The sequence below is a fragment of the Aythya ferina genome (assembly GCF_964211825.1).
Source record: "Aythya ferina genome assembly, chromosome: Z".
Lineage (NCBI taxonomy): Eukaryota > Metazoa > Chordata > Aves > Anseriformes > Anatidae > Aythya > Aythya ferina.
Window position 1 is genome coordinate 1660760 of NC_140299.1, and position 27156 is coordinate 1687915.

At 43.4% G+C, this 27156-nt stretch overlaps 1 protein-coding gene across 1 annotated transcript in view; it reads right to left on the reverse strand.

Moving 5' to 3' along the window:
* The window catches only part of LOC311426607 (netrin receptor DCC-like), a gene marked incomplete at its 3' end in the record, with an annotated part of 357717 nt that overhangs the window by 250434 nt on the left and 80127 nt on the right, over positions 1-27156 (reverse strand). The window contains exon 2 of the mRNA XM_084503074.1: positions 3100-3420. Within this exon, the coding sequence (XP_084359200.1) occupies positions 3100-3420 (321 nt within the window). The remainder of the gene's footprint in view (positions 1-3099; positions 3421-27156) is intronic.

Consider the following 27156-nt stretch of genomic DNA (forward strand, 5'->3'; position numbering starts at 1 on the left):
CATCTTTAAACGGCAGAACAGAGCCTTTGTTATCTTATTAAATGAACTCTAACTAGGTGGGTTTCCTTCCTCCCCCAGGTAAACCTCTGATTTCTGCCAGGACCCGATCAATGGCAACACACCCACCGAAGGAATAAAACACTGAAAGTCTACGTGGGTGAAGGAGAACAAATCACTTGAAGAATAAACTCATTAAATGGCATTTAAATGTACAAATGCTGCACTTGTGACTCAAGAATTTACTGACATACAGATCACACCATATAAAAGTAACCTCGGGTTTCTCATTTACTTTACCTCTGGTCTTTTAGAAGATGATGAACACCAAAACCTGTGAGAGCCTCATCCCGCAGCTCTATAAATAGAGGCATAACACGTGGGCAGCGTTGTTTCTATCTGAAATCCTACCAATTAGGGTAAATACCAATGATCAGCAGTCTGTTAAATTGGGACTTTTAATAAGATGCTGAGTAGGAAGCAGCTCTTAGTTTCTCTCCATTGCTCTCATCTCTGTCTCAGCTAAGAGCTCTTGCACAGCTGGAGCATGCCGAGGCCATAAAGACCTTCGAGAAGTTCTTTGAAACAGTGCATTTTCCCCCAATACATGGCGAGCTTCATGCATAAAATCCTTGTCTTATGAAAACTGCTTTTAATTTGCTACGTTTTCTTTACTGAAAGCACGTCAAGCCATGAAAGTAGAAGGGGAAAAGTTTTTAAAGGGCAATATACTTCCAGTACCCCCAAGCATCCTGCTCCAAGTGAAGTTGACTGTCACCTGTTAGCTGTGACTGCTTTATTGACTAGTAATGCTTTAAAAAACATGGTGAAATCATGCTCGGTGCAAAAAGATATATGCCCCTTATGCATACCAATGGTTTGGGGATTTTAACCTCAAAAGACAAATGTGTTCTGTTGCTAACCAGCATGTGAAGTGCTTAAAATGCCGCGGACAGACCCGTGATTGAGAAGTGACACCAAGATTAGATTGTAATTCAACGAGTGAATCTCTTCCTAAAGCCTACCTGAAATATTAAAGCTCGTGATCTCTCCTTTGAAGTCTTGCAAGAATGAAATGTTGCATAGACAAAGGAGACAGCAAAATGAGGAGGTGCCCTGTTGCCATGAACACAACCTCCCATTCATCAAGACAGCACAATCAAACACATCGTGGCTTTCGGATGAGACCATCAAGCTGTCCAGAAAGTCTGTTTAGCAGCAACACATCATCATAGGATTCAGTTTACAAGTGTTATAACACCCAAAGCTTGACCTAGTCCCAATCCTCTCTGGGAAAGCAGCCTTTTCTGAAAAGATGAAGCTTATTTACTGTGCCAAGCAATGATTAACACAGCCTACTGTAGTGCGAGACCTCCGCTCGTCCTCTTGCCCTCGTTCCCTTCCTGTCATGTTTCCATCTGCCAGTGCCTTAAGTCAACGATGCTCTGCCAACGTTGCACATTGATTCCCTCAAAAAAAAGCAAAAAAAAAAGCACACATTCTGCTCACTTGGGAATGCACGTCCTTCGGAGATCAAAATACCTTTTCAACTTCTGCTTGAAGAACTTGCTGCCAATTTTAAATGCCATGAATTACTCTACCTTATATGATTCTGTTTTTTTTATTTTATTCACAAAATCAGAATCAGGGAGATTGGAAGGTGACAAGCTTGCCTACTCCAACCCTCTGCAGAAATCAGGCTCTGCTGGGTTGCGTCCAACTGGGTCTTGAACATCTCCCCAGATGGAGACTCTGCAACTTGGCCACTCAACCCATTCCACTGCTGAATTACCCCTAGAGGGGAAAAGAGTACGTGTTTAAGGAAGCTTCCCATATTTTAGTTTGTGCAGTCTCTTTGCACTCTTTCCCATTAGAAGTTCTCCCAGTTTGAGCCCAACTGGTCCTGAATGGAGGAAGCCCACCTGTCCCTCTTCCAAACTACCCATCACCGCAGCAATATTAGATCAGGATCTGCCAAACAAAGCAACGCTCTTCTATAAAGAGCTCCAAATTAGTGAGCTGGGCACAGCCCCGTATGTGTGTTCACTTCAAAAGAGTAATTGGAGGGATTTTGGCAGTGGTTGCCAACAGCCAGATTAAGGCCAGATGGCATCCTCGGTTGGCAAGGAGAGCCCTACTTCTCAAAGGCCAGCTCTGCAGACTCCATCCAAGGAGGGATAGAGAGTGGAATAATCCATTTCTTCATGTATTTGGGGCTCTCCAGCTCTTTGGGGAAGTATTACTCCAGCATGGGTGTACATACACAGCTGAGGATGGCAGGTTCAGAGCACACCCCTAGGCTATTGTGGAGGATTCAGAAAACTGGTGGGAAGGAGGTAGAAGACAGTTAAGACTCTTATTGCCTGTTTTAATCAGCTATCATGAGAAAACATGTCTTTCTTAGCTGGTAAAAGAGACTCAGGAGGAACAGAAACTGCTCTTCGGGTTAAGAGACCTTGAGACTGGAAAAGACACCGAGTTATGAGGGACACACTGGAGAGACCGGCCAAGAGGAGAGCTGTCTGGACTCCCTCCCCAGCATAAATGTTTAGGAAACTACTGGATAGAAAACTTCTGCAGAGCTCCTGGACTGAACTGGATTAAACTTCAGCCTCAACTTTTCTTTAGTGTAAGCACAAGCATCTCCTCCAAACAACGCACTCGAACAAGCTCATCGCTTGCTTGCACATCACATGCCACAAATATATCAATCCCTTCTCAGCAGCAAGTAATTTCCATCTTTTTTTTTTTTCCAGGGTTGCTGATTGTCAACCTTAAAAATTCATGCACGCAACACCCTACAAGAATCCAGCATTTGTTGCGACCCTCAATTCATTGGAAAAATTTCCAACTGCAGAGATCTCCTCCGTTTTGAAGAGGAATACACAGCAACAAAAAGTTCATTAGAAATGTTTAAACAAGAATAACACCTTGTCAGAAATAAATTACTGTTGCAGGAGCGTCATATCTACCTTTACCTCTTTTGATGAGGTGGAAAACGTAGTTCAATTGGTTTCTCTCTGCATTTTTTACTCTTTAAATACCAAATTCTCAGCATTTCCTGCAATCCGGAATGTAGGAAATAGGAAGTTTCTTCCTTACCTGCTACCATGACCTTCGCTGTCCGACTGATGATGGCTCCGATGCCTTCCAGAGATGCTTCACACTGATAGAGCCCCTCGTCTGGCTTGTGGTGCCTGGAGTGGACTATGTTTTGTATCAAGAGCGAGCCGTTGGCCAGCTGCTGCCTCCTTTCGTCTACCGCCAGGTTCAAGAAGACGGCGTCTTTCTTCCACTTGATGACCGGAGCTCCTCGGTCAGATTCTGCCCCGCAGTTCAACAGCACATTGCTTCCACGCATGGTGACAGCATCTGAAGGCTCCGTTACAAACCTCAACGACGTAAAAGGCTTAATCTGGGAACCTAAAAGAGCAAAAACAGAAGGCGGAGTAAATATGGGTTACTCACTTGTACATAGAGAACGTAAGACGGTTTCTTTGCAAATTTGTTTTGGGACGAAAATACCTTTATCACTGCAAACACAGCATGGGTAGATAAATAGATCTTTTACATGAAAAATAATTATATTTAAACATGAAGACAAAAGGGGAAAAACTGTACAAGTGCCTATACAGCCAAGTTGAAGATAAATCCACCACGCCTGTTGAATTTTATTTGGAGAACTTAATTGCCTACGCAACTTGCTCTGGCCACAGGTACCAAGATACATTTCAGTACAGCAAGCACAAAAGTTGTGGTAGCCCTTTTTCTTGAAGACCTTTTTCTTGAAGAATTGAGGGGAGACCATGCACAGGTACATCCTGACCACCCATCAGAAATACCAAGACCTTGAACCTCATGGATCTCCTCCCACCTTGCTAGAACAACACTCTCCACCCTACCCAGTAGCCCAACCATTGCCTTCCAGTAAGCCCAAGAAAAACTATGAGGTTATTCCTTTCTGCTGAGGAGGAGAAATTCATTAACAAGCTGAAGAACACGTGGACGCAATGGCATCAAAGGGCACAGAGCAGAACAGAAAGCAGCCCTTCTTCAAACTCAGCAGAGAAAAGATACAAAAACAAAAACAAAAAAAAAAAAACTTTGTTTGCTACAAAAAGATGGTTTTATAAATTTGTTGAAAGCTTTTGTTCAAGTAATGCATAACCATGCAAAAACTACTGACATTTTCTTTACAGAAATCAATTTTATTGTCAATGTATCTATAACATATATATTCAAGAAGACTGGTATCTAATTTTTTCTTTAAAGACAGCCTTCAAAAATTAATAAAATATAGCTAAAAAGCAAGAGTTGCTCTCAGCTTGTAGAGCATTTCAGACACTTTATCAATAGCACCATACAACCTAAACTCAGAACACGTTGTCTCTTAACAGCAAGATATCGAATCAGAATATGATTTGTCTTTCATCTCCGTGCTCTGATCCCGATTTCTGGAGGAAGCACAGAGTTAGACCCCAAAAAAGTTAGACCTGTGCTACTTGCACACTAGCACAGGGCACTTTTGCCATTAAAAAAATCTATGAGATATATTTGCAACGCACAAAAGTGTGATTTTTTACAAAGGATTTTTTTCCTTCCCATTCTCCCAAAGACAACCAAGTCCCGTTTGTAAATCCCAGCTCCTCGTTGGGCGTTTTATTGATGTCACCAACACATAATACAGTTTAACACAGCTGTTTATGACAGCGTGCTAATGATTTTATGTGGCTATTATCACAAGTAAATAATCCACTTCTGCGGAAGAAACGGGGTTACGACAGCTTCCAGAGCAGCAAACACAGAAGTTAAACAAAGATTAACTTTCTTTTCATGCAATTACCCTTGCAGTTCAGTTGCAATTTCAGCTATTCACATCCTTTGCAAAAGGCATATTTAGTCCAAATTGCTTTACTACAAGGGAAGTAACAGCTTGAATAACCTGGAAAGCTTTCTGAGTGCGAGGAAAAATTCAAATATTCCTGGAAATGTTATTCCTAGAGAGAGAAGCAACTGTGACATGTCAAAAAAAAAAAAAGGGAGAAAATGACCATATATTTTCAGAACCAATTACTTGGAAACCTAGGCAGGATGAGAATATAATGGCCACATTTTTTGCAGTCTTGTGGTGCTGAAATAGAAAGGTGGAATAGCAGGTGAAGATTCCCTCACCATCTATTTGCGTATTTGAAGTATTTTTGAAGTATTAGCCCAGAGAAAGCCCAGGTGCAGTGGATCCTGGGTCCCTTTTCTCCTGTGTAAGACTTCCCTGCCCTAGCAGCTCCAGGGTTTCAGTTCGTGCTGAAAGAGCAGCTGCTGTAAGCTACCAACCTCTTTCCTAAGCAGAGCAGGGGACTAGTTTTCAAACAGAGATGCTAAACCTACAATTTAATCCTCATCGCAATAGCTCGACTGAAACAGAAGGCGAGGGAAGAAGCAAGCAAGCAGCCAGGCTGGAGAAATAGGAGATGAAGAGCTGATATAAAATTTGCTGTGAAGCATTCCAGTTTTCCCTATTTCCAATTTTTCTCTCGATGGGAGCGAGTCTCTGCCTTTACCTGCAGCTTGCCCTGGGACACCTCACCTTCCCTGGGATGCTGCCCAGGCTCTTTTGTCTCTGAAAGACTTGAAAAGTCAGAACAACGGAGGGCAGTGCTCTTAAAACTACTTTATCTGGTGTAGTAGATGCATTCACCTTCTACGTGCATGCTCCCAGCCGTTGTTTGAGGTCCAGCACTGACCTGTTTGAAGAAAACACATTTGTGGGAAATTAAGAGTGCTGCAAGCCTGAGACTGCTGAAACCAATGGGACTTGGGCACATCAGTGCTTCCTTCTTCCTCTGCCTTCACAGAAGGATGATGAATACAGATTGATGACATCTACAGCTTAACTACAGACTTCAAGGGAAAGCCTGAAAAGATGAAACACCTCCTGCACAAAGCGGCTGTGTCAGCAGCTCCAGGCACATCCACGGCAAGCCAGCCTGCAGCGTTACTCCGAGATCTGAAGCTCTGAGGGTCAAGGAGAGAGCCCTCGGCAATAGCTCGCGTGTCCTTGAGCCAAAAAAAAAAGGAGAAAACTTGAAGATAAAGTCCCCATCCTTGGCCCCTCGCTGCTTCAGCTATCAAGATATTACCCTACACCATGACCTGCTTTGTGATACGGGTATGAAACTAATGGGCTTCTCACCCTGACAGGTAACATCACAGTGACGGCGAGGTTATCCCTTCTCCAGGCCACGGAGGAAATTAACATTTAAAAGATGGGGTTTGATGCGCTTCTTAATCACTGCCTGCCTTTGAATCCTCCCTCCCTTTGCCGTTCCACCTCTGTGAAATGTAATCTTCCAGGGTGGGTTTTTTTTCCGCCCCCCCCCTCCTTCGTGTTCTGCATCGCTTGCTTCCATTACGGAGAGGGAAGAGATGTCACAGCTGCAAAAGCAGTTGACCAGGCCACCCCCGGAGCTTTCTTCTTCTTTTTTTCAAATAAACATTAAGAAATAAGACTTTCGAGCACGGACCATTTGAGATGGGCGAACGCAGCAATACCCCCCAGCCCAAACTCAGAGGCAGCAGCTGAAATAAGGCCATTACACTGAAGAGGATTTATGTACACTCAGTACACATTTTCGCAGAGTGTTTTTCTTAAATCTGCAGGAAATTAGCTTAATGGACAGGCTAATAAGCGTGTATTTACAAGCTTAGGTAATGCAGACAATACAGCATAAAACTATCAAGTTCTGGTCCCACCAAATACACTAATACAATGCTAAATATATAAAGATCTCCTGTTTTAATGCTTTTATTATGACTTAATGTTTTTATTATGACTTATGATGTGCCTGCAGTGGTGCTGAATATTTCATCTCAGCTCCGAAGAGTTTTGGAAACCGAGCCTCATGCCTGCATTTGGTGTTTGGATGGAAAAATCAAATATCACTGCAAGGAATTTACAGTGCAAGAGCATGTAGTACAAGGAAGCATTGCTCAATTTTTATATAAACATCCCGTTTTCTATAAAAGTGGATGTACACATGACTGTCGCTCTTCCAAGTCATTCAATTTTTAAATGGTGCCGTCGCAGGATTTGGGGCTGTACCAAATAAAAGCGCTTAAAACCACAACCCTAACTCCTCCAAAGGTGTTGAATCATTAGGGATGCTTACCTGGCTGTTCCATTTTCACTCAAAAGCTTTAGTTGGATTACAAATATGGCTTTAAGTGAGCTATCACTATGGGTAACACATCTACACCACCTTAATCCCACTAGTTGGGGGTCAGACTCCTTTCAGCTGAGCCATAAAAGAGAAGGCAGAGGGCAAGAGCACAACTACTCGGACTATGGGATGAAGAAAAGATCAAGTATTTTGGCCTCTGCCTGACCTTATAGACTAGTTTGGGCATTAGAAACATTATTTAGGCTACCTGAAGCTGAGTAAGCACTGAGCACACCCACACTTTGCTTACTTGGCTCATGTACAAGGTGAGATTCCCTCCGGGGCAGCCTGGGGATGAGGCAGAGCTGGGTCCCTGGCGCTGGGTGAAGGGGATGAAGGCAAGCTGGTCCCCTCCAACCTGCCTCAGAAAAGCACAAACAACTCTTTCAAGAGAGAAACTCTCCAGCGATATCGTTTCTTAAAGCATAAGTTTCTTACAGGCTTCGTAATGAAGAGATTCGTTCTACAATCATCTTGACAGCTCTTTTTTTTTTTTTTATTTCCTTGTAAAAAATCAGACAAGCCAGCCAACTGTGCAAACTCCTACTCAGCGCAGGAACTTGCAGCCACCTACTTTGCTGAAGAGACTGAAAAGCAGACCTCAGAAGTAATAAATTGCATTGCTGGAACTCTACGAGACACCACGATTTCAGTTGCTTTCAACATCCTTCCACAGCAGGATAAAAAAAGCATTTGCCTTGAAGAAAGCTGGTGGCATCAGCCACTTGTTTCTGTATTTTGGCTGAAAATGAGGATTTACCTGCAGGAGCAGGGCTCATTTTGTGCAATGAGGTGCACAGATGTGCCCTACGAGCACATGGAAGAGCTCTTACCTGGATCCTATGGCCTCACCATAAAAAGATCTCAATGCCTACAGGAAACCTAAGCAGAGCCCTGTATTTTCTTCCAGCACAGGGGAGAGGATTGGATTTTTATTTTGAGCCTCCAGAGAAGAGGCTGAATGGTTAATTGCACCAGGGCAATTTTTCCCTCCATGGTTTTGTTTCAAATGCTTTAATTACGCTATCAGACTATCGTGTTATTTGCCGGGTTTCCTTCCTTCTCCCCAAAATATGGCACTACTTCCCATTTTAATGCTCCCACACTTAATGAACTTCAAGATTAAGGGAGCAGACGACACCAAGTCCAGGAGGAGAGCAGCATTTTAGGGTGCTTAAAAGCATCATTACCAGCTCGGAAGCTAATTTGAACAATCCCAGTTAATTATGGGATTCCAGTGGAGGACTCCAGTAGGTTCGTTCCCCAAGGTGTGCCCGAACACCGGTGCCTAGCTGGTTTCCACTAAAATGAAACAAAAGTGGATTAAATCACCTAATTAAAGAATACGGAGGGGATTAAAACACGGAAGGGATTAAAGGATACGGAGGGGATGATGAGATGGGGCAGAGCAGCAAGGAACCTGAGAGAACTGGCATAAGAAATCCCCCAGGCAGTGGTGGAGGAAGAGTCAAGATGCAGGGAAGAAAAAAAAAAGAGGGGAAAAATAAAAATCAATCCAGGACTGAATCCAAGCCAAGCAGAAAGGGGCTAAGAGGGGAGAGTCGGGTGGAATACAAACAAGGGAAGGCCCACAGATCTGGCTTTTACCAGCCTTTGTGGAAAAAAAATCAGACTGCCAAAGGGCCACGAGCCAGCAGAAGAGATGCTCGTGCTTAGGGCAAGGCAATAGCTGGAGAGGGCAAGGACACAAATGCATGTTAAGGGAGAAAAGAAATCAGGTGAAAAGGAGTAAAGGAGGATGAAAAGAACAACCAGATCCTGGGTTAAAACATCAAGAGAGCAAATCAGCTGCTGGAAAAGGAAATCCCTTGGAAGAGCTCTGAGCCTAAAGACAGAAGGAGGAAAAACAAAACCAGCATTTCTATAGCTTGATATTTTTTTTTTGGGGGGGAGATGTATTTAGAGAGGAAAAAAAGGACTGAGCAACAGGGAGAAAAACGTGGAAACAGAATCCATGGATGGGAATGGTGCTAAATTTAAAAATGTGCCATCTCCGAGCAGCCTCCAGCACAAATCCCGGGGCTTCGGCACACGTGGCAGGGCTCGGAAGAAGCCACTTCTTGGGAAGACAAAACATTTAGACAGGGGGCTTTTTGTTTTCATATTTGTTCCTCTCTTAAACGCATCCCTCCTTCCTTGGAGGCCATTTAGCAATGCAATAAATTAATTTGTACTTCAGAGCGAACTCTTTAATCCTTTTTTGTTCTCTCCCCTCCCCATCAAATGCGCGCTAGCGAATTTGCATGCATTAGCATAATGAAACATTAATTACACAGCATTTTGGATAGGACGAGCCGCAGAGCTTCAATCAATCTCGGGAACTTGCAGCGGGAAGGTGAAAAGCAGCGGCCAGACTTATCGGGACGGCAGAAGAGACACAAACACATCAACAGTGCCTGTTGAGGGGGTGATTTAAACACGGCTGCCGAACCCAAAAAGCCTTCCGAAAATTACAAAGGAAGCAATCAATTATGTTAATGAGTGCAGACAAATTGTACTCCCCTGGTTTTGTGCGAAACCAGAGCTGTGTTTGCACCAGGGATGAGCAGGAGCGATCTGGCACATCCATCCTAGGGGGCAGGTCATCTCCTTCAGCACCTTACGGGCTGTAGGTGCCAAGAACAATGCACGTGCACCCTCCAACAACCTCCCATGACTTCAGGAGGCTGCTTCTGGTCTTCCTGATCTCCTCATCTGCAGCCTTTTTGAGCGCCGTCAGCACCCCAGGCACTACTGCTGAGCCTTGGGGTGCCCCTTTGGGGCCAGCCCCCAGGTTTGGAAAGCATGGGTGCACCTTATACCCTACACTTTATATCCAGGGCTGCCCATACATAAAACAAGCCAGCACCCAGAAAAACAAGCCAGCACCCAGGAGAGGTGACAGTGGGACAGTCATGCCCCCCGTCCATCACCACACATGCAATATCTTCATTATACCACTCCCTCTGCTCCCATTTACAGCTCCTCATTCAACCCTTGAAATTAACCCCCCCACACACGCATTTTTACTTGGTAAAAGGCTTCCAGGAACACCCGAACGGTGCTCATTAAGGAAACAAACTGCGGTGCTACGATAAAGGATGGGAGCTTTAAAGAAACAAATGGTGACTTCGCAGCAGATCTGGAGCCCTTCCGTCTCCGCACAATGAAAACGCTCCAAGCCGAAGCCCACCGTGTGCCCTGAACGCATTTCAGCTGCTGGAAAACCCAAAAGAATTAAGATAAAAAAAAAAAAAAAGTCTAATCTGAGCATAATCTGAGTCATAAAACATTCTCCAGCAATCGAGGCTGCTGTAGTGAGGAATGGCCAATGAATAACAAACTGCTCCCATCGCGCTCCCTTAATGCATCAGCCTTTCCAGCAGAAACAAACGCTCCATTTTCTTTCATAATAAATCACGGCTTCCTCGTTGTACTTGCTTTTAACTCCCTATCTCTCAACCACAGTAAGAGAAGAACGGAGGGGGCTGGACTAGACCACCTCTTGAGGTCCCTTCCAACCTCAACTACTCCACAAAATCTGCCCAAAGACGGAAAAGCCAATACTGCCAAACCCTAGGAACGACAAACCTTGGTGAAGTTATTTTTTTTCAAGTCATTAGCTATAAAATCAACCCCTTCTCTAGGATTTTGTCATATACCACAAGCCCAAGACGTTGGATTTTCCTCCAATTGAGCACAATTTAAAAATATCCCGAAACCCTCACTTTTGGGTCTTGTATCAACACTGGAAGACCGATTTTTGTTTCCCGAGCATCGTAACTGACGTTTGAGTTATGCATGCTTTGGAGAACATAGAGCCTAATATACAGGAGGTCAGGTTTTGACTCTGACAGTGACATTACATTGATTTATATCCACTAAATGTTTGGACCTAGATTTTTAAGCCTACCTCATGACACGATGGCAATCTTCACTCAAGTACTGCAATGCAAGAGGACGGGCTCTTGTGGAAGATCGATATTCGGAGGGCAGTCAGGAAGAGCCAATGAAAAAAATATTAGTTTTCAATCATATTTCAAAAGATATCATAGAGGCACGTGCGAATAACAGCCAAAGCTGTCAATATGAATTCCCTTGCAGGATGGATGGCTTTTATGGGGAAATTGGCTTTCTGCAACCCCCACGCACTAAGCAGGATTTCTCATCACACCTGTCCTTCGAGCAGAGGTGTCAACGAAAAATGTTTCTATCTTCAAAGCCCAAGCCTCATTCTCTACCAGCCACCAAATACCAATTAAATGAGAGTTTCCTAACGAGGAGGAAAAAAGGAATTACCTCAGCAATTTCTGTTCATTGAACACTCATCTGCACGATGCAGTCTGCCAGCAAAGACCAAGAAATTGCTCTCACGTGAGACTGGGAAGGGGATAAGAAATATATAGATAGCAGAATTGCTACATGGAAAGCTCAATTCTTTAGTCCCAAGATATATTTAACAACTTAAAAAGTCAGGGCACGAAATTTAACCACCTGTAACTAAAACATTGCACAATAACGACAACTTTTGGTCAACTTTTTTTTGGATTTGCTTGCTCCACATAAAAAAAAAAAACACCCTGACGTCCTACTCCAAGCCCTCCAACTTCTCATAATAAAGCTGTTTGAAGAAGTTTGCCAGTTCCGAGGGAAAACAGAAGGAGCGGTCCAACATGATATTATTCACTTGAATGAGTTTCCAAATTGCAATGCCTAAGATCGCAAGCGCGGAGTTGTAACGACACGGGAGCCCCTCGGAAATAATTTCGGCTCTGAATATTGCCATACGGTTCTGTTCATCTCAGCGAAGGAAACCTACTCATGTGGATAATGCCATGCAGATGGGGCAGTGGCTTTGGGGCCTTTTGCCAAGGCCATGCCTGCTCTTAGGCACCCCTGCAGCTAAATGCCTTCTGATTGCAAGCACTTTGAGGAGAAAAATCAAGCTACCTACCAAAAATACTTGCATCCCTTAGATACGGGCTCAGACTTTTGCTTCAGCCACACCCGCGTCCTATTTCTGTTTGAGGTTCTTGGGAAAGAAAACTTCTGGAAAACTTAAAATCAAGCCAGGCAAGGGTTCAATTCATGCAATTTCAGGGGAAAAAAGAGCTCTTTAGGGTACACCTTAGTCTGTAAACCACATGTTGAACAGAAAGAAGGCTTCTGGAAATAGTAGTGATGCTAAATATTTCTTTGTATTTGTTAAAGATGGGTATTTTAAGTCTTTCTCCACGGCCTTTGGAGACTCAGCTCCCCATATTCCTCAGCTGCTATACATAAATAAAAGCCTGCAGTTCTGGAGGTCCTTGGCTTCCTGTAAAAGGGAAATTGGGAGACAAAATACACGAACTTGGGGTACTGCAATAGGAGCATGTGAATAAAATCATTTGCTGTAGAAAGAACAAAGGTTGGGAGCAAGCATTTTAATTCAAATTGCCGAAGCTTGCGTAGATAAACAGCATTTGATAATTCAGTGAGGTGCTAAAGGGGTTTTCTCTCCCAAATGGCCCATTTCCACCAATTATGCCAATTAATTAGAAAAAAAAGGACGGAATAGAGGTGCTTTGGTTTCTCAGTGAACAAGGATCAGAAGAAAAGGAAGCCACTTACGTTAACAAGCAGCCCTCAAATCTCCCTGGCTGCCAGTCCGTGTAACGTTCATCCCCTACAAATCCCCTACAAAACTAAGCTGTCGCCCCTTTGGGTTAAACATGGACGCGGCCACGTTAAAAAGAGTATGAAGAAGATTTTCACCCTCTTCAACTTGACCACCCGTAACGATTTCCAATAACTATTCTGCCCTTAAAGTCAGAAGGGTACTCACTTCAAAAGCCAGCAGATATCACGCCTCATTTTTAACTTAATGATGGGATCAGAAAGAAACAACTACGAAGAACAGATCTTCCACCACAATTAAGCAGAAGTATCCCTAAATTAAGCAGAAGCATCGTTAAAAAAAAAAAAAAAAAAAAAAAAAAAAAAAAGAGGGCACGTAGCTTGCTAGGAGCTCAGGGTCTGATGCTGTAGCAACTAAGGGCATCTCATTTCTCTTTTTATAGTCAGTAAAACGACTATTTTTCAGAGTATTGTATGGCAGTTTCCATCATCTTCAAAGATTTTGGCAACAGTCATCATATAGTATTGATTTTTGGCCAAGCCTCAACTTTTTATAACTGTACCTAGGGCGGAGACGCAAACGTGCATCCCCCGAAAGAGATGGGAATTTAATCCAGGCGGCCTTTGTGTTCCCTTCCTCCAAACTACAGGTTTTAGCCCTCCTATTTATTCTAACCCTGGCTTTTGGGGGAAAAAAAAACGACTTGATTGGGGCCAAAAATCAATTCAATATTTTCTCTTTTTGTGAAGTCAGACGCTAAAAAAGCTAACCATACATTCAGCTTGGATGCGTCTCCTGCTTTTCTCATCACTCTCGTCCTTTCTGTATTGTACTCTACTGATGATTTCAGCTCTCATGCAAGCTATAAAAAAATACTAGTTACTAAAATACTTTCTGTATTGATTTGTCTTGCTGGATTATTTTTTTTCCCGAGTTTAAAGCCAAACAAAAGCAACCAGCAGAAGCAGGATAAGCAACCAGAAGGAAGACAGCGAACCAGAACAAAGCTTATTTTGAGACATCCCCTTGGATAATGATGCTCTGTCTGCACCCAGCAAGCTCAACATGGCCTGGAGACACAGAGGGGACACTCCAAGTCACTGCCCAACTCCAGACCTTGTGGGTTCATGTCACAATGAACCAACAAACGCTGATTTTTGATAGTGTTGGAAAAAAGTGGGTTTGAAGGTGAATATTTCCCCCTTTCCTTCATTAGCTGCTACAGGTGATAAATCAGGTGTTCTCCAAACAAGATGCACAGGGTCCCTGCCATCATAACACACTTGTTTTCATTGCACAGAATCTTGATTTTAAGTAAAATATACCTAATAACAAAATCTGTTATTTGAAAGCCATAGTAAAAATAGTTTCAAGTTAAACCTCAAAGTAACACAGTCTCTTAGGTCAGAAAATTCAGCCCCAAAACAGCAAAAACTCAAGGAAGAGAATCCAGAAAAGTAGCTGTTGATCACAATTTGCACCACCAAAATGCTTGTTTGTAATGATTGAGGGTTTTTTTTTATCAGATATAAATATGCAAACACATCTGTTCGGCGCAGTTGAGGCTGAAGTGCTTTCACCCCTCCAACAGCTGCATGTTTGAGCCCTCCCCACCACCACTGCTGTAATTAATGTGCACATTCCCAGGCCATTTTTCCCAAACTTCTGATTTTTTTCTATTATTTTCTGCAGCATTGTTGATTTTTTCCCCCCAGAAAACAGCACTAGAGGTACCTTTGAGCGCATAAGCCGCCGATGTCATTCATTCACAGCTCTGCCAGAGCCTCTCTAGTAAATATTTCAGCAGGCAAACATTGAGGAAAGATGTAAAGTAATATAGTGCTCTTGTCATTGCCAGGAACTGTTATGAGTCAGTGCTTAGAGGCTTTTTATTTTTTTTCTTTGGAAGACATGATATAGATCAGAAGAAACGGCTGGAGCTGGATTAGATATTTCACTAGGCAGACACTGAATTGAAAGCCAGAGCAGGACAGTTATGAGATGCTAACCCAAACCACTATCTGCCTCGGGGTACTAAATCCCATTTGGAAATTACCATCGGTCTTTACACTAAATCCCATTTTAAGAGCATTCGGAGCTGAAAACTTCAAATATATTGCGGTTATATAGCAGCTATTAGTAATGCACGCCATACAGCTTTATGAAGTGTTAATAAACTCAATAATAAAAATATATTAATATACAGCGAATTCTTAATTATGAAACGCAATTAGAGGTCATTTGTTTGCTTTTAATCATGCTGAGTAATTGGCTGCCTTGCTTCCCACTGGTGCATTTATCATTCTTTAGGCAAGTGGCTTCAGCGTAATTTATGGCCAGTAAGGTTTTACACCTGCTTCACACCTACGTGGACATCCCTGAGAGATACAGGAGCAATTTGGGCTCCCCAGGAACGAAACAGCACCACCTGGCAGAGTTTGACACCCACTTTTACCCAGGGGCACGGCCGGAGAAAGCAGCTCCCAACATCTGGGCTGATTGAGTGAGGCGACCCGCAGAACAAGACGGGAGGATTTACGGCAGGATTTGAAAGCCATCCAGCAAAACGGAGATGCTGATGGGCCACAGCTACCTGAAAAGACAGCCTGCGATTTACAGTGGTTAAGAGCAGTCGGATATTATTCACTGTAATGCACTTCTGAGTGCAGGGTTTCTGTACGATGCTACCACGGAGCTGGAGTTTCACCACTCACTACAGAAATGAGCACAGTTTCTGCAGCAAGGCAAACAGCAAAACCTTTTCGGTGGCTAAATCCACATGGAATTTATTTAGTGCTGGCTACAAGCTTGCTTCTGAGACACGTCCAGGAGCCCACGGATAACCGAGCATCCTGCCAAACACGCTGACCGCTGAACCTCCGGATCTCTATCACGCTGCTGCGAGAAGAGAGACGTGAGAAAGCTGAACCCGCGAGCCCTAGGTCAGGCAGAAAATGACAGATGAGAGAAATCTCCAGGGCGGGAGGAGAAAATGAAGTGCCAGAAGTGGTCACTTAACAAATGAGAAGTTGTCAAGCGAAACAGCTCCGCGGATCTTTTAAGCAAAATGTTTTGAAATTACAGCTTGAGCGTGTCACTGGCTCGGCAGGGCAGGTGGAGTCGGTAAGAGTAAGCTCTGCCCTGCTACACCAGGAGGTTTTAGGACTAATTAAGAGGTCTACTTTAGTAGATAAGCAGATAACTGAAGAAGCTTTATCAGTCCTTACTCTGGGCTTCTGTGAAAGCCACCCCAAACTGGGGCTCCTCCTAGGGATAAATCAGGCTTGGAGCTCAGAGCCATAGTGACCGACTGCTTGAGAGGTGACAGCGCTTTATTGAATATCAGAAAGACACCAGCTCTTGCTAAATTGCAGGTTTTCTTCTCAATAATTAACACCGAGTGATACAGGGAGCACAGCATCACCAGGACAGGCTGAAGAACGGGGCTTGCTGATTGACCGAGAGGGGAAAAGAAATCTGGAAGTGTGCTTACAGTTCAGATGCTTTTATTGACTAAATAACTGCTACTTTTCAGCTTCAGAAGCATAAAACGCTCAATAATATTTTTTTGAAGAGTCACATGAATACTTGAAGAGGTTTGAATTAAAACTGGAGGCCGGACCCTAATGTTTTTCTGGCCCACCCATACAACCTCCCCAAGCCTAGAGCAGAAACATCGCTCCAAAGCCTATATTTTCTTGGGAAAAAAAGCAGTAAATGGTCACTTTGCTCAGTATTTCTGAAAAACACAGCTTTAGTACCTCTATAAGCAAACAAAAAGGTTCTTTTTCAAGTGATGCAATCTTAAAGTACCTTAGTTTGAAAAAAAGGAAGAGCTGCCTGTTCTAGGCCTGCAGCCCTAGAATTAATTCTCTATTAGGGTCTGAGGATTACTTTTGCTTTATTACTTAAGAACTATGTATTTACCCAGTCTTAAGCAGCCATTAGTCCTCTTAATTAAGTACAACGAAGACACATGAACTGCTAAGGCAACAAGCGTCTAAATAAGTCCACAGCACATTGCTTTAAGGATATGTAGGACGCGTTAACCGTGGCACATTTGAGGACAGGCATTACGGAAATGTGATTTCTCTGTGAGGAAATTCTCTTTGTAATTAAAGAGGCTGAAAACTGCCGCGGCCTACTGAGCGACGAGCCCGTTTCATGCTAACCAGGCTGTTAGGCAGCAGTCACAGCCAGCAGCGAGATGCCATCCCATGAAATTCAGCTATCCTCAGACGGGTTTCTCTGCGACTTCTCCCCTGAACATCCAACTTTACGCATCAAAGCGCATCTGGAAAGGCAAGTGGCAGATGCCAGGCTTCAGCATCAAAAAAAAAGACAACACAACTGTTAAGTCCTTACCAGCTGGCTCTTGATACTGAAAACTCCTCCCCAGAAGAGTAAGGCCTGGACCAGCTTCACCTGCAGGCATCAGCACCCCAAAAACCAAGCTCAGGTGCTCCCACATCCCTCAGCAGCATCCCCACAGGGAGGAGAACAGACATGAAAAAGCCTCAGATACACACCATCACGTTCATGGATTCAGAGCTATGAAAACCCAGTGTCTGAAGACCTCTTGGTTTTGGTTTTTGCCAGCAAACAGGTGTCAGAGGCATCTAACCATGAAGATATATGGATATAATATGGCCATGCCAAAAAAAATAAAAAAGCAGTCTTAAAAAAAGCCCTGCAGAGATTAATATTTTCTGTTCGCTGCTTAAGAGATTAGATTCCATTTAAGATAGTATAAAACTTGCAACTTCTTAAAACAAATCCTTATCAACCGGCGGATAATAAATGCTTCCAGAGCCATCGCATCTGAGATGCCACAAAACGCAGCACAAAGCAAAGCCCTTCTTTCATGAGCTGATCAGGGAGTAAGCTTTATGTTGTTTGGGGACCAGTTTCAAAAAGAGGAGGCTACTGTGTCCTCTAACTTGTGTTTTAGTCTGCAGCATTTCAGAGAAGCAACAGGAGGCGTCCCAGCTCCAGGCCAGGTGGGCAGGTGCAGCCCTATAGCTAGCAGAGATCCCCTAAAGAAGACTGTTTCCTGATTTCTGTATTTTTTTAAAGGAACTTACCCTATCCCACCAGCCCTGCTCATGAGATGCTGCTGGTCAAGCAGAGGCAAGAGTAAAACGGCCAAAAAAATCTTTCAGGTTTGTCTTGGACTGAGAGTTTGCGGCAGGATGAAGCAACATTGCTCATCTAGCTAGGGGAAAAAGCAAAATATTTTCAAGCATTTTCAAACTGTTCTTTGTAAAATAGAGGTCTAGCCACCTCAGGAGAGATCGAAGCCAGAGGTATCCAGCAGCAAATGGGCTGAGGCAGGTGGCAGATAACTCGGCTCCCGCACATCTGTAGTGTACAAGTGGCTTCACTGAAGGATGTAACAGCCTCGTATCAAACGCAGCTTTAAAGTGGCAAACCTTATAGAGGAATACACTGAAACTCGCTGATCAAAGAGCAGACAAAGAGAAAAAGGAGACTGATTTTGTGCTTTCCTGCATTCCCGTAGCGCAAGGAATCATTATCGCCTCGTCTGCCAGCCAGCACCCGCGACTCCCCAGCGCCCGCTCGCCGCCATGCTGCCGCTTCAGGCTCCTTCAAACGCCAGGAGATTCCCGACTCACACCCCATAAGGAGCTCGAGACAACTGTGTGTGCATTGATTCCCATTTTGCAGCACCTTGATCTCACTGCCGGCTCCCCAGCAACATCCACGCACCACTGGAAGCTGCGGGACCAAGTTCTCCTTCCTCTCCCAGGGCTGGATTTTCATCCTGCTTACACCCGCAGACCTGCGACGAGCTCAGGAAGGGGGTGAAGCTCTGGGACTAAACAGCATGCCTTCAGATTAAAAAGATTAGTAAAGATCTGCAAATACAGCTGATGTATTCATTTTTCAATAACTGAGCTGAGATTTGACTCAAAACAAGCAGTCCATCTTCATTCGTGCGGTACGGCCAGCAGACACGGGCCACATTTGAGAAATAGAAGAGTGATTTATCTGATCAATAATCACTTTATTTTCAAAATCATAGCTCAGGGGAACGAATGGGAAGCTGTCATCAGCACCTGAAATAAGATATACTGCCTGCATCTCCAGGCAGTAGAGACTGCTTTCTAAACCAACTCTTATTTATCGCAGATGAATGCCCGAGCCGTTAAATGGGAAACACCATCTCCTACCTGGCTCACCCGCTTCTCCTGAGCTTCAAATCAACCAAACGGGCAAGTTTGCAGAACGGCTGCCAAGGAACCTTGCTTCAGCAGCCTTGACTAATGTCAAACAAAATGTCAGAGCCTCCAGAACCGCTCTTGGCAACGCGCAAGATGGAAGCCGTCCAAAATCCAAGCAGCTGAACGCACGGCACAATGGGACTGATGCATTGCATATTGAGTCGTGTCAATGATTACATGTAATTGTATCATTACCTAGAGTGAAATTAATGGAAGTCACTATTCAGGGGGAAAAAAAGAGAAATTAGCTTGTGAAGGAGCGTAATGAAAGATTTAAGTTGAGGAAGAAAATCAGCCCCATTTTTTAAATTACTATTTATAGTGCCAGCAAACACACCACCCAAACCCTGCTTGTCACTTGGGCATGAAGACTTGCAGCCTCCTTCAAACCAGCATTACTCTGAAGTCAAGCATGAATAGCCAGCATTCACCCTGAGATCCAAAAATAGAAGAAATACAAAATCTTGGTCAACAACTTTGTAGGATTCATGAGAAAAAACAGCACGTAGATGATCTTTAACAAGTTGTATTCAATTGCTGGTCGAGCATCACACAGCAAAGGGAATTTCATCACCCAAAAATACAACTGCATGGGGTTTCACGGATCAAAGCTACTCGGTAATTGGTCAACAGATGCTTGAAATTGATTATTAAAAGAAAAACGCTCTGCTACTGTTGAGGAAAAAAAAGATGAACTTGACATCGTTATCATACAACAGGTCCTATATGAATGATGCAACTTACTTATGGCTCTGAAATAAGTTTGAGCAAGTCCAAGCAAACCATTTTATCTTAACTAAGTTTAAATTATTGCATTATTTCTTACCTATAAGCTCAGGTTCAAGACATTCAAGAGCTCTGCTTCTTCCACACTTACTGATTGGGCATGAGCAGCATTCAGGTAGCAGCACTCAGCTTCACACAAGTCCCTTACAACTTTCAAAGCCCTCCCCCCAAGGCAAAACGAGTTGGAAGCACACCTCGTGTGGCTTTTAAATGTAATGAGGCAACAGGAACTTGTCTGAAGGCCTTCCAAGGCACACCGAGCCAGCTGGAGTCTTCCCTAAGAGCTGTGCACAGACTTCTTGATGTGCCCAATCATTTCTAGAAATAACCTAGACACGCTGCCACTTTCCCCCCCCCCCCCAAGAGCAACCTCTTGGATGAACAGAAAAGTTTAAGCATCCTGTACACCGCCAACAGCATTGCTCAACAGTTTCATAGCCTGTTGCTGTGAATAGCCAAAAAAATTTTACCCAGTTTTGATATAAAATGCTTTCTGACATGAATTTTGTCCAAATTGGCATACCCCGCGGTTTTTGGTTGCAGTAAAATGAGCTTTCACCTGATTTTGATACGAAGCCATGAGTCAACTCACTTTTGAGTCTTTTACTAAGCCTCAAAGAGCACAAGATTTTATAGAACCAGATTTTATAACTTGAGTTCACAGCATAATTGAGTTGGTAAGGTGCTTGCAAAACTAGGCAGATTCTTGTACTCAGATGTTTAAATTAATATCAAACCATCATCTTTTAAACTACTACAGTAAAAAAAAAAAAAGTCATCCAGTGGTTCATGGAATCATAAAGTCATTACATTGGAAAAAGTCATCAAGATCATCAAGTCCAAACATCAACCTGACCTACCAAGTCCTATCACTACACCACGTCCCACACCGAAGACGTATCCAGGTTGAAAGCATGGTTTTTCTAGGCTTAATTATCACTTGAAAAAGCGATTTTAATAACCAAAACCCTTGTGTACGTGAAAAAACATCGCTCATCTGCTGCAGAAATTCCTAAATACAGAAGTCAACCTGGAAAGGAAACGTGAATAATGACGACAGCTCATCAAGCAAAGTGGCACTGAAGGAATCACCCAAGTGGACTCCATGCTATAAACTACTTGCTCCACACCTAAAACATTTATTTTAAAACAAGGGGTGGGGATCAAAATGTTCTAAAAACTGATTACCACTTTCAAGCAGGGCTCCAAGTGCTAGAACACGCTCCTCTTTTCCTTCGCTCCCATAAATAATTTTAAGGGAAACTGTGAAGCCCTGCGGTAAAACTAATATTTTAAAAAAGTTTTATCCCCTGCTAAGTTCCCAAACTTCTCTGCTGACCCCATTTTTCTTAGGTCTGTATTGATTTTCCAATTAAAAATTTATCAGGACTCAAGGAAGTAATAAAGCAGGCGGTGCCACCGTGGGAGACCCAGAGATGAAAAAATAACCTCGGTTTCAGAGCCGGCGATGGGTTAGCGCTAGCATGAGGAAGAAATGCATAAAGTATCCAAAAGGAGGCAACAAAATTGGTCCATCACAAAAAAAACGAGAAAGGAGAGGGAGGAGGAAGCAGAAGACAATCAATGGAGTTGGATTTCTAGCGAAAAGGTTAATGAAATCTTCTGCTGACTTTTACTTTGGGAGTCCCTTTTCCTAATGTAAATATATCAAGTGCCCTTTTCGGAGGCTCGAGGCGCACGAGTACCTGGTGCATACCAAAACACCCCACAATAAATCATCGCTTCACTTTCTGAAAGGCAAAGTGGTACAACTGCCTAGCAGTCGACCCACAAATAAATCTCAACAGCCAGATATATCCATTTCTTCCTGGCACCGTAACTAAACTGGATGCATTTTTTTTTCTCCCCTTTAAGAAAAAAAATGAACCTTATAAAAGAATTCTGGCTATCAAAAAGGATCTGCACGCACAAAGCTGTTCGGAGAGCAGCCAAGTTACTTCCCCAACGCTTAAAAAACACAGTTTTATAAATCAGAGGAAATAATGAACTTGCACGGTATCATCTCAAAGGTCAAGAGCAACATCACAAGAGCAGTGCTGTCTCCAGCCGTCCTTTCAGGCGAGCCTCAGCTTTTGCATGCTTATAACCGATGGGTAAAAAAAGATTTAAAGTTACCCCACGTTGATCTGGAACAGACACCGGGGTACAGCACTTGAGGGGTGGAAATCCACACACAACACCCGCACCCACAGAAGTGATTCTGGTGATTGAAGAACAAGAAAACCCCAAACCCAGCCTCCCATTTGTTTTGGCTACCTCCGGTAACAGCTCAATCCTCATTGCCCTTCTTGATTTTGAAAATTAGAGTCCTCCTGCTACTAAAATAATCGCGCACGGAGCTGGAAGAGGTGTGGGGCAGGAGGTGGGAAAAGAAAGAGGAAAATGATTGCACTTTTTTAAGCAACATGCCAACAGCCACAGGTTTTCACATGCTTGAATAGGAACCTCTCACGTGGAAAATCAAAACTGAGGGATGCGGTTTCTTCGCAGAGCTGATCTTTCCTTCTCTCGCCAGACACACACAAACGCATACGGCTAGCCAAACAGCATTACAAGGTGCTTTGGTCAGCCTCAAAAATGGATCGTAACATCTTCATCTTCCAAAGAGGCAGGAAAGAAAGTATTTGGGGTTTTTCAGTGATGATTTAAGGCAGTGAAGCAGCAGGGGAGCTGGATTCCCAGCCCCTGTGCTGGTGTTGCTCTGGGAAAGATGGAGAGGAGGCGCAAGAGCCACAATTGTAACACATTGATAGACTATATTCCTCCAAAATCAAGCAGGCTTAAGCACCCCATACATCTCCCACCACCTAGAGCTTGCTCACATGTTTGTGTAGGAAAATTTGTGTAGGAAAACATTGTAGACCCAGCACAAGACAGCTCAGTCTTCAAGATGATCTGTTCTCGTGTTTCTTTTTGGACATGCCCATACCATGGAGGAGTGAGCACAGGAGATTTTCCAATAACTTTCCAAATAAAACATTTATTAGAGCAAATATTATTCTGCTGGGTTTATACGATAAGAAAAAATACTCTCGGTGTTCCCACTTCATTTCTTTCTTTCCATTAAGAGGTATTTTTTTTTTCTTCCCTCTTTGATGACCCTGCTTACAAGAGCTAAATGCTGGTCCTGGAATGACAGATAGCATTGAGAAGGGGATGTCATAAGGTTTCAAAAGAAGACAGATCAGAAATCATACTTGCATATCCCATAGAACAAAGCCAAGCGATTCATCAGAAGGAATCAAGAAGGATCACTCACACCTTGTTCTTAAAATTGGTCATAGCCAGTGGGTTCATTATTAGTGGTAAGAGCTGTTTTCCCCAAAATTAGCCTTCAATGACCTAAGATCAGAAAGATGTTGAGAAAAAGGCTCATGGTTTGTCCATCTTACTCACCTTATTTTACAGAAATGCATCATACAGCCCAAAATACATTTTTTTCCTTAAAAAAACAGCAGTTACCTGACCCTGGTTATCTAAATCCTCCCCAGCAGGGGTCACTGAATAACAAATATGAAATAAAACAAAGGCACGGACAGTTCATCTTCCAATATGTCCTCGCCGCCTCTTAATCTGATGCTTACGTAGTTTCCCCTCCAAATCTAGAATTCCTCACGCGAAAGCCATTAGGGAAATTAGGAGTTAAACCTGACACATCCAGCTCCATCACACATGCATCATTAACACAACTTATACAAATTCCAGATCAGCAGGTGTCCATCACATCCCGCATAATAAATCCAATTTAACCTTCGGAACAAGAAATTACGAGAAGAGCCATTATCTAGTTTTGCTTTTCCTTCTTCGGAGGATCACAAAAAAAAAAAAAAAGCAGAGTCTCAGCTGGTGTAAATTAGCATAGCTGTACACTTTGGCCCAAGACTTCAGACTTATGCAAATATTTACCATCTGGGGATCTGACCCAATCCCTCAAAAATAAAGGCAAAATTGACTCGTGGTGTTAGCTACCTAAATATAAAGCTCAACGTTCCCGAAGATCAGAGGAACATTTGCAGAAAAATCAGGGTATTTTTAAGAGATGCTTTAACTTTTCTATCAGCTCTTAGCAAATAAGCATCAGCAGCTTCGCCACCTTCCATCTGCAATGCGTGCCCCTCGCTCTCTCTCAGCCAGAATTTCAACATTGGCTTCATCTTCCCAAAACAAGCCCAAAAAAAATCAAGTGGGAAACTTTCTGCTCGGTAAATCACATTTAAGCTTTGCATTAAAGAGGAAAAACGAGGTGTTTCTCCGTGAGAGTGCTCGAGAGCCAACATTTCTCTTCGCTTTTCTAATAAAAACGCACTTCTGAGTCGCATTGTTGGAGCTGAAGTGGTGCCCATTGTTTCCTCACTAGCTCTATCAAGGGCTCCTGACAGATGACCCATGCAAGGCTCACTCCTTTGTCTTCCACCCTCTTATCACCCTTAATTTTTTCCCCCTGAAAAGGGGCAATCTGCTTGGCCTCCAGCCTCCTCCTCCTCTCGGGGTAGCAGTTGGCGAGCCAGGGGTCTCCTCCTACACCCCCTTGGCTTTTTATGCAGAGCGTGTCTGCCTCCCAATTATCCCAGGAGAACTTGTGCATAAATTAGTCGAGATTGTTACCGAAGCTGTCAGGCAGAAATTGTTCTGATTTGCCACAACTGTCAAGCCGAGGGAGGGGGGCTTGGCGGTAAGCTTTGACACGCCGCCGCCACCGCTGCTCAAAGGAGGGATGGATGCAAATGCTGCCTCCTGCCAGGGGGTTGTCCTGACGACTCCTGGCCATGCCGGCGAGATAATAACCCACGCACATACCCGCTGCTGCCTTAGAGACCGCCGTCAGCTAGCAGAACCGTCTTCTGGAATCAGAATTGTCTTCTAGAAGAGGAATTAAATCGTAATAAACCGGTGTCTGGACAAAGATTGGCTAACCAGTTCTGTCCTCAAAGCAGATCTAAGATCTAGCTTGGAGCAACTGCACCTACACCACATCCCATGCCATTTAATGCGAGTTTGGCATTCCCCATGGGGGTAAAGTTCAGCCTAGACACTGATTTACAATAGAAAACAAGAAAACCAAGAAAAGAAACCAAGCCCTATGTTGCACAAAGCTGACTCGAAGAGTCTACAAGTTACAAAACCTCAGAAGACAAACGTTGCACTCCTAGTTATAAAATTGTGTTGAAAGCAGTCGTTTCCCATTTGTACATGTATACATACAGCCACACCGGGGTGTTGCATCCTGCTACCACTTAGCTAGCCTGAAAAGAGCTGCACCAGCACTGCGAGTTACCAGCAATACACAGCCAGCCATCAGCACGCTGAGGGAACAGAAGAAAAAAGGTTAAAAAGAGCAATTTGGGGCCAAGGACAGAAAAAAGTGGCCTTGAAATGTTTTTCTAATTGGAAACCAGAAAACATCACCCATCTGCAAGAAGAACCCCTCCCCAGCACAAGAAATTGTTGCATTTTCCTTCCTGCTAAAACATGAAGTTTCCGAAGGCAAATCAAGAAGCATTTCCAAAATGCTGGATGTAGGGTGGATCACCCCTTAACCTTTATGAGCAGCTATTACACTAATAAATAGTTTTATTATGAACCCACAGGCACAAAGGGCCAACTCCAAAAAGTGGCAAAAGGTTAACCTGTTCCTCGCCCTTTAGACACAGAGCACCATACAGGTATCTAACTTCTTGCAGTCTTGACATGATTTCCAAAGGAAAAAAGAACAGAATAAGATCACCAGTATCAAAAGATGCCCTGACATTACAGGACGAAACCTTTTCATTTTCTTTTTTGCTTCCCGTAGAGTTACGTTTCACATTATCAGCACATGAACATCTTGCTTTGCACGTGCCCCAACTCCAGAAAACTTCATTTCCTGATAAATGACTTCCCATTTTCTTCTGCTGCCACCTCATTGATTCCTCCTCTCCCCATTAAGTCACCTTCTCCAGCACCAGCTGCCACCCAAAGCCTCAACACGTTTTGCTCCGGAGCAACCAGTCCCCAAAGCCACATCGAGTGGACATGCTGCTGCTGTCCCCAACACATCTAAAACACACATATACTGCTCTTCTGTACTCAGATACTGATATTTTTATTAATTGTGTAGAAACTTAACACTTCTTGAACACCCATCTCTTTGTCAAGAGCAGCTGCAGTTGGAAGACATGGAAAAATTGGCATGGAGAAGGACTTGTAGACATGCAGAAGAGTGAAATTAGTCCTGCACTGTAGGAAGACTGAAAAAAATTGAGAAAGCACCTTTATAGAAGATGCTTAATGATTTCAGAAAATCCTGAAGGTTATCAAAATTCCTCAAAGTTATCAAAATTCCTCAAAGCATTATACTAGCTTCAATATTTTAACACCTTCAAATCAAGACCTTCATGAAATGAAAACTCCACGTGCTGCACAGCTTGCTCCAGCAGCCTGGCCACCTCCCAAATACATCCATGGGAATACTGATATTTCCATTTACTGATGCTTAATACAATGAAAGTAGACCAAATTTTCTTAATTTAACCTACAAAACCCTCAAAACTAACACTAGTTTAGTTTACATCTCCTCTTTCTGAGGAGTACCCCACTGATGTGGATGAAGTGGAAGTGCTCAAAATGATTCCGACTCCTTTTCTTGTCCTGTTTCCCTCCCCATCCCCTTCCAAAAAGGAGAATTAGCCACTATTTTACTCCTTGTAATCACAATGAACGATTCTAGACTGGAAGTTTGAAGTCCAGAGCCTCCGCTTACAGACATTAGGAAATAATATCACCCAAAATCTCTTTTCTTTACTGTGAGAACACCTTGCCCTAGTGATATTGGCTTATTATTTAGTGTTGCTATCAGGCACGCGAACCTAAATGCCAGCAAGGTGTTTGACACCAGGCCTCTTTGGGGAAATTTGTCCTGCTCAATGGAAGCCAATTTCCCCAAGATCAAAGCTTCCAACGTGCCACAAGGACTCTGCTGTCCCGTCCTGAAGCTGCGGAAGAATATTAATTAGGATTTTCACTGCCAAATGTCAGGGAAAAGAGACCAATTAAGCACTTGAACCCACCTCCTCCAAAGGAGGTTTTATAAAGACAGGCTTTTGATTAGGAACCAGTTTTATTTTTCCACTAATTAAAGTTTCTTATGAGTTGTGTTGGGTTAAGGAGTTACTTGTGCATATACCTATGTTATTACCAACACATTTAATTTTCTAGAATGTCTTTGACAATGCTTTTGCCAGTCCCTGCTCCAAAGGGGCTAACCCACAAGTTGTCTGCCTGTCCCACTCAC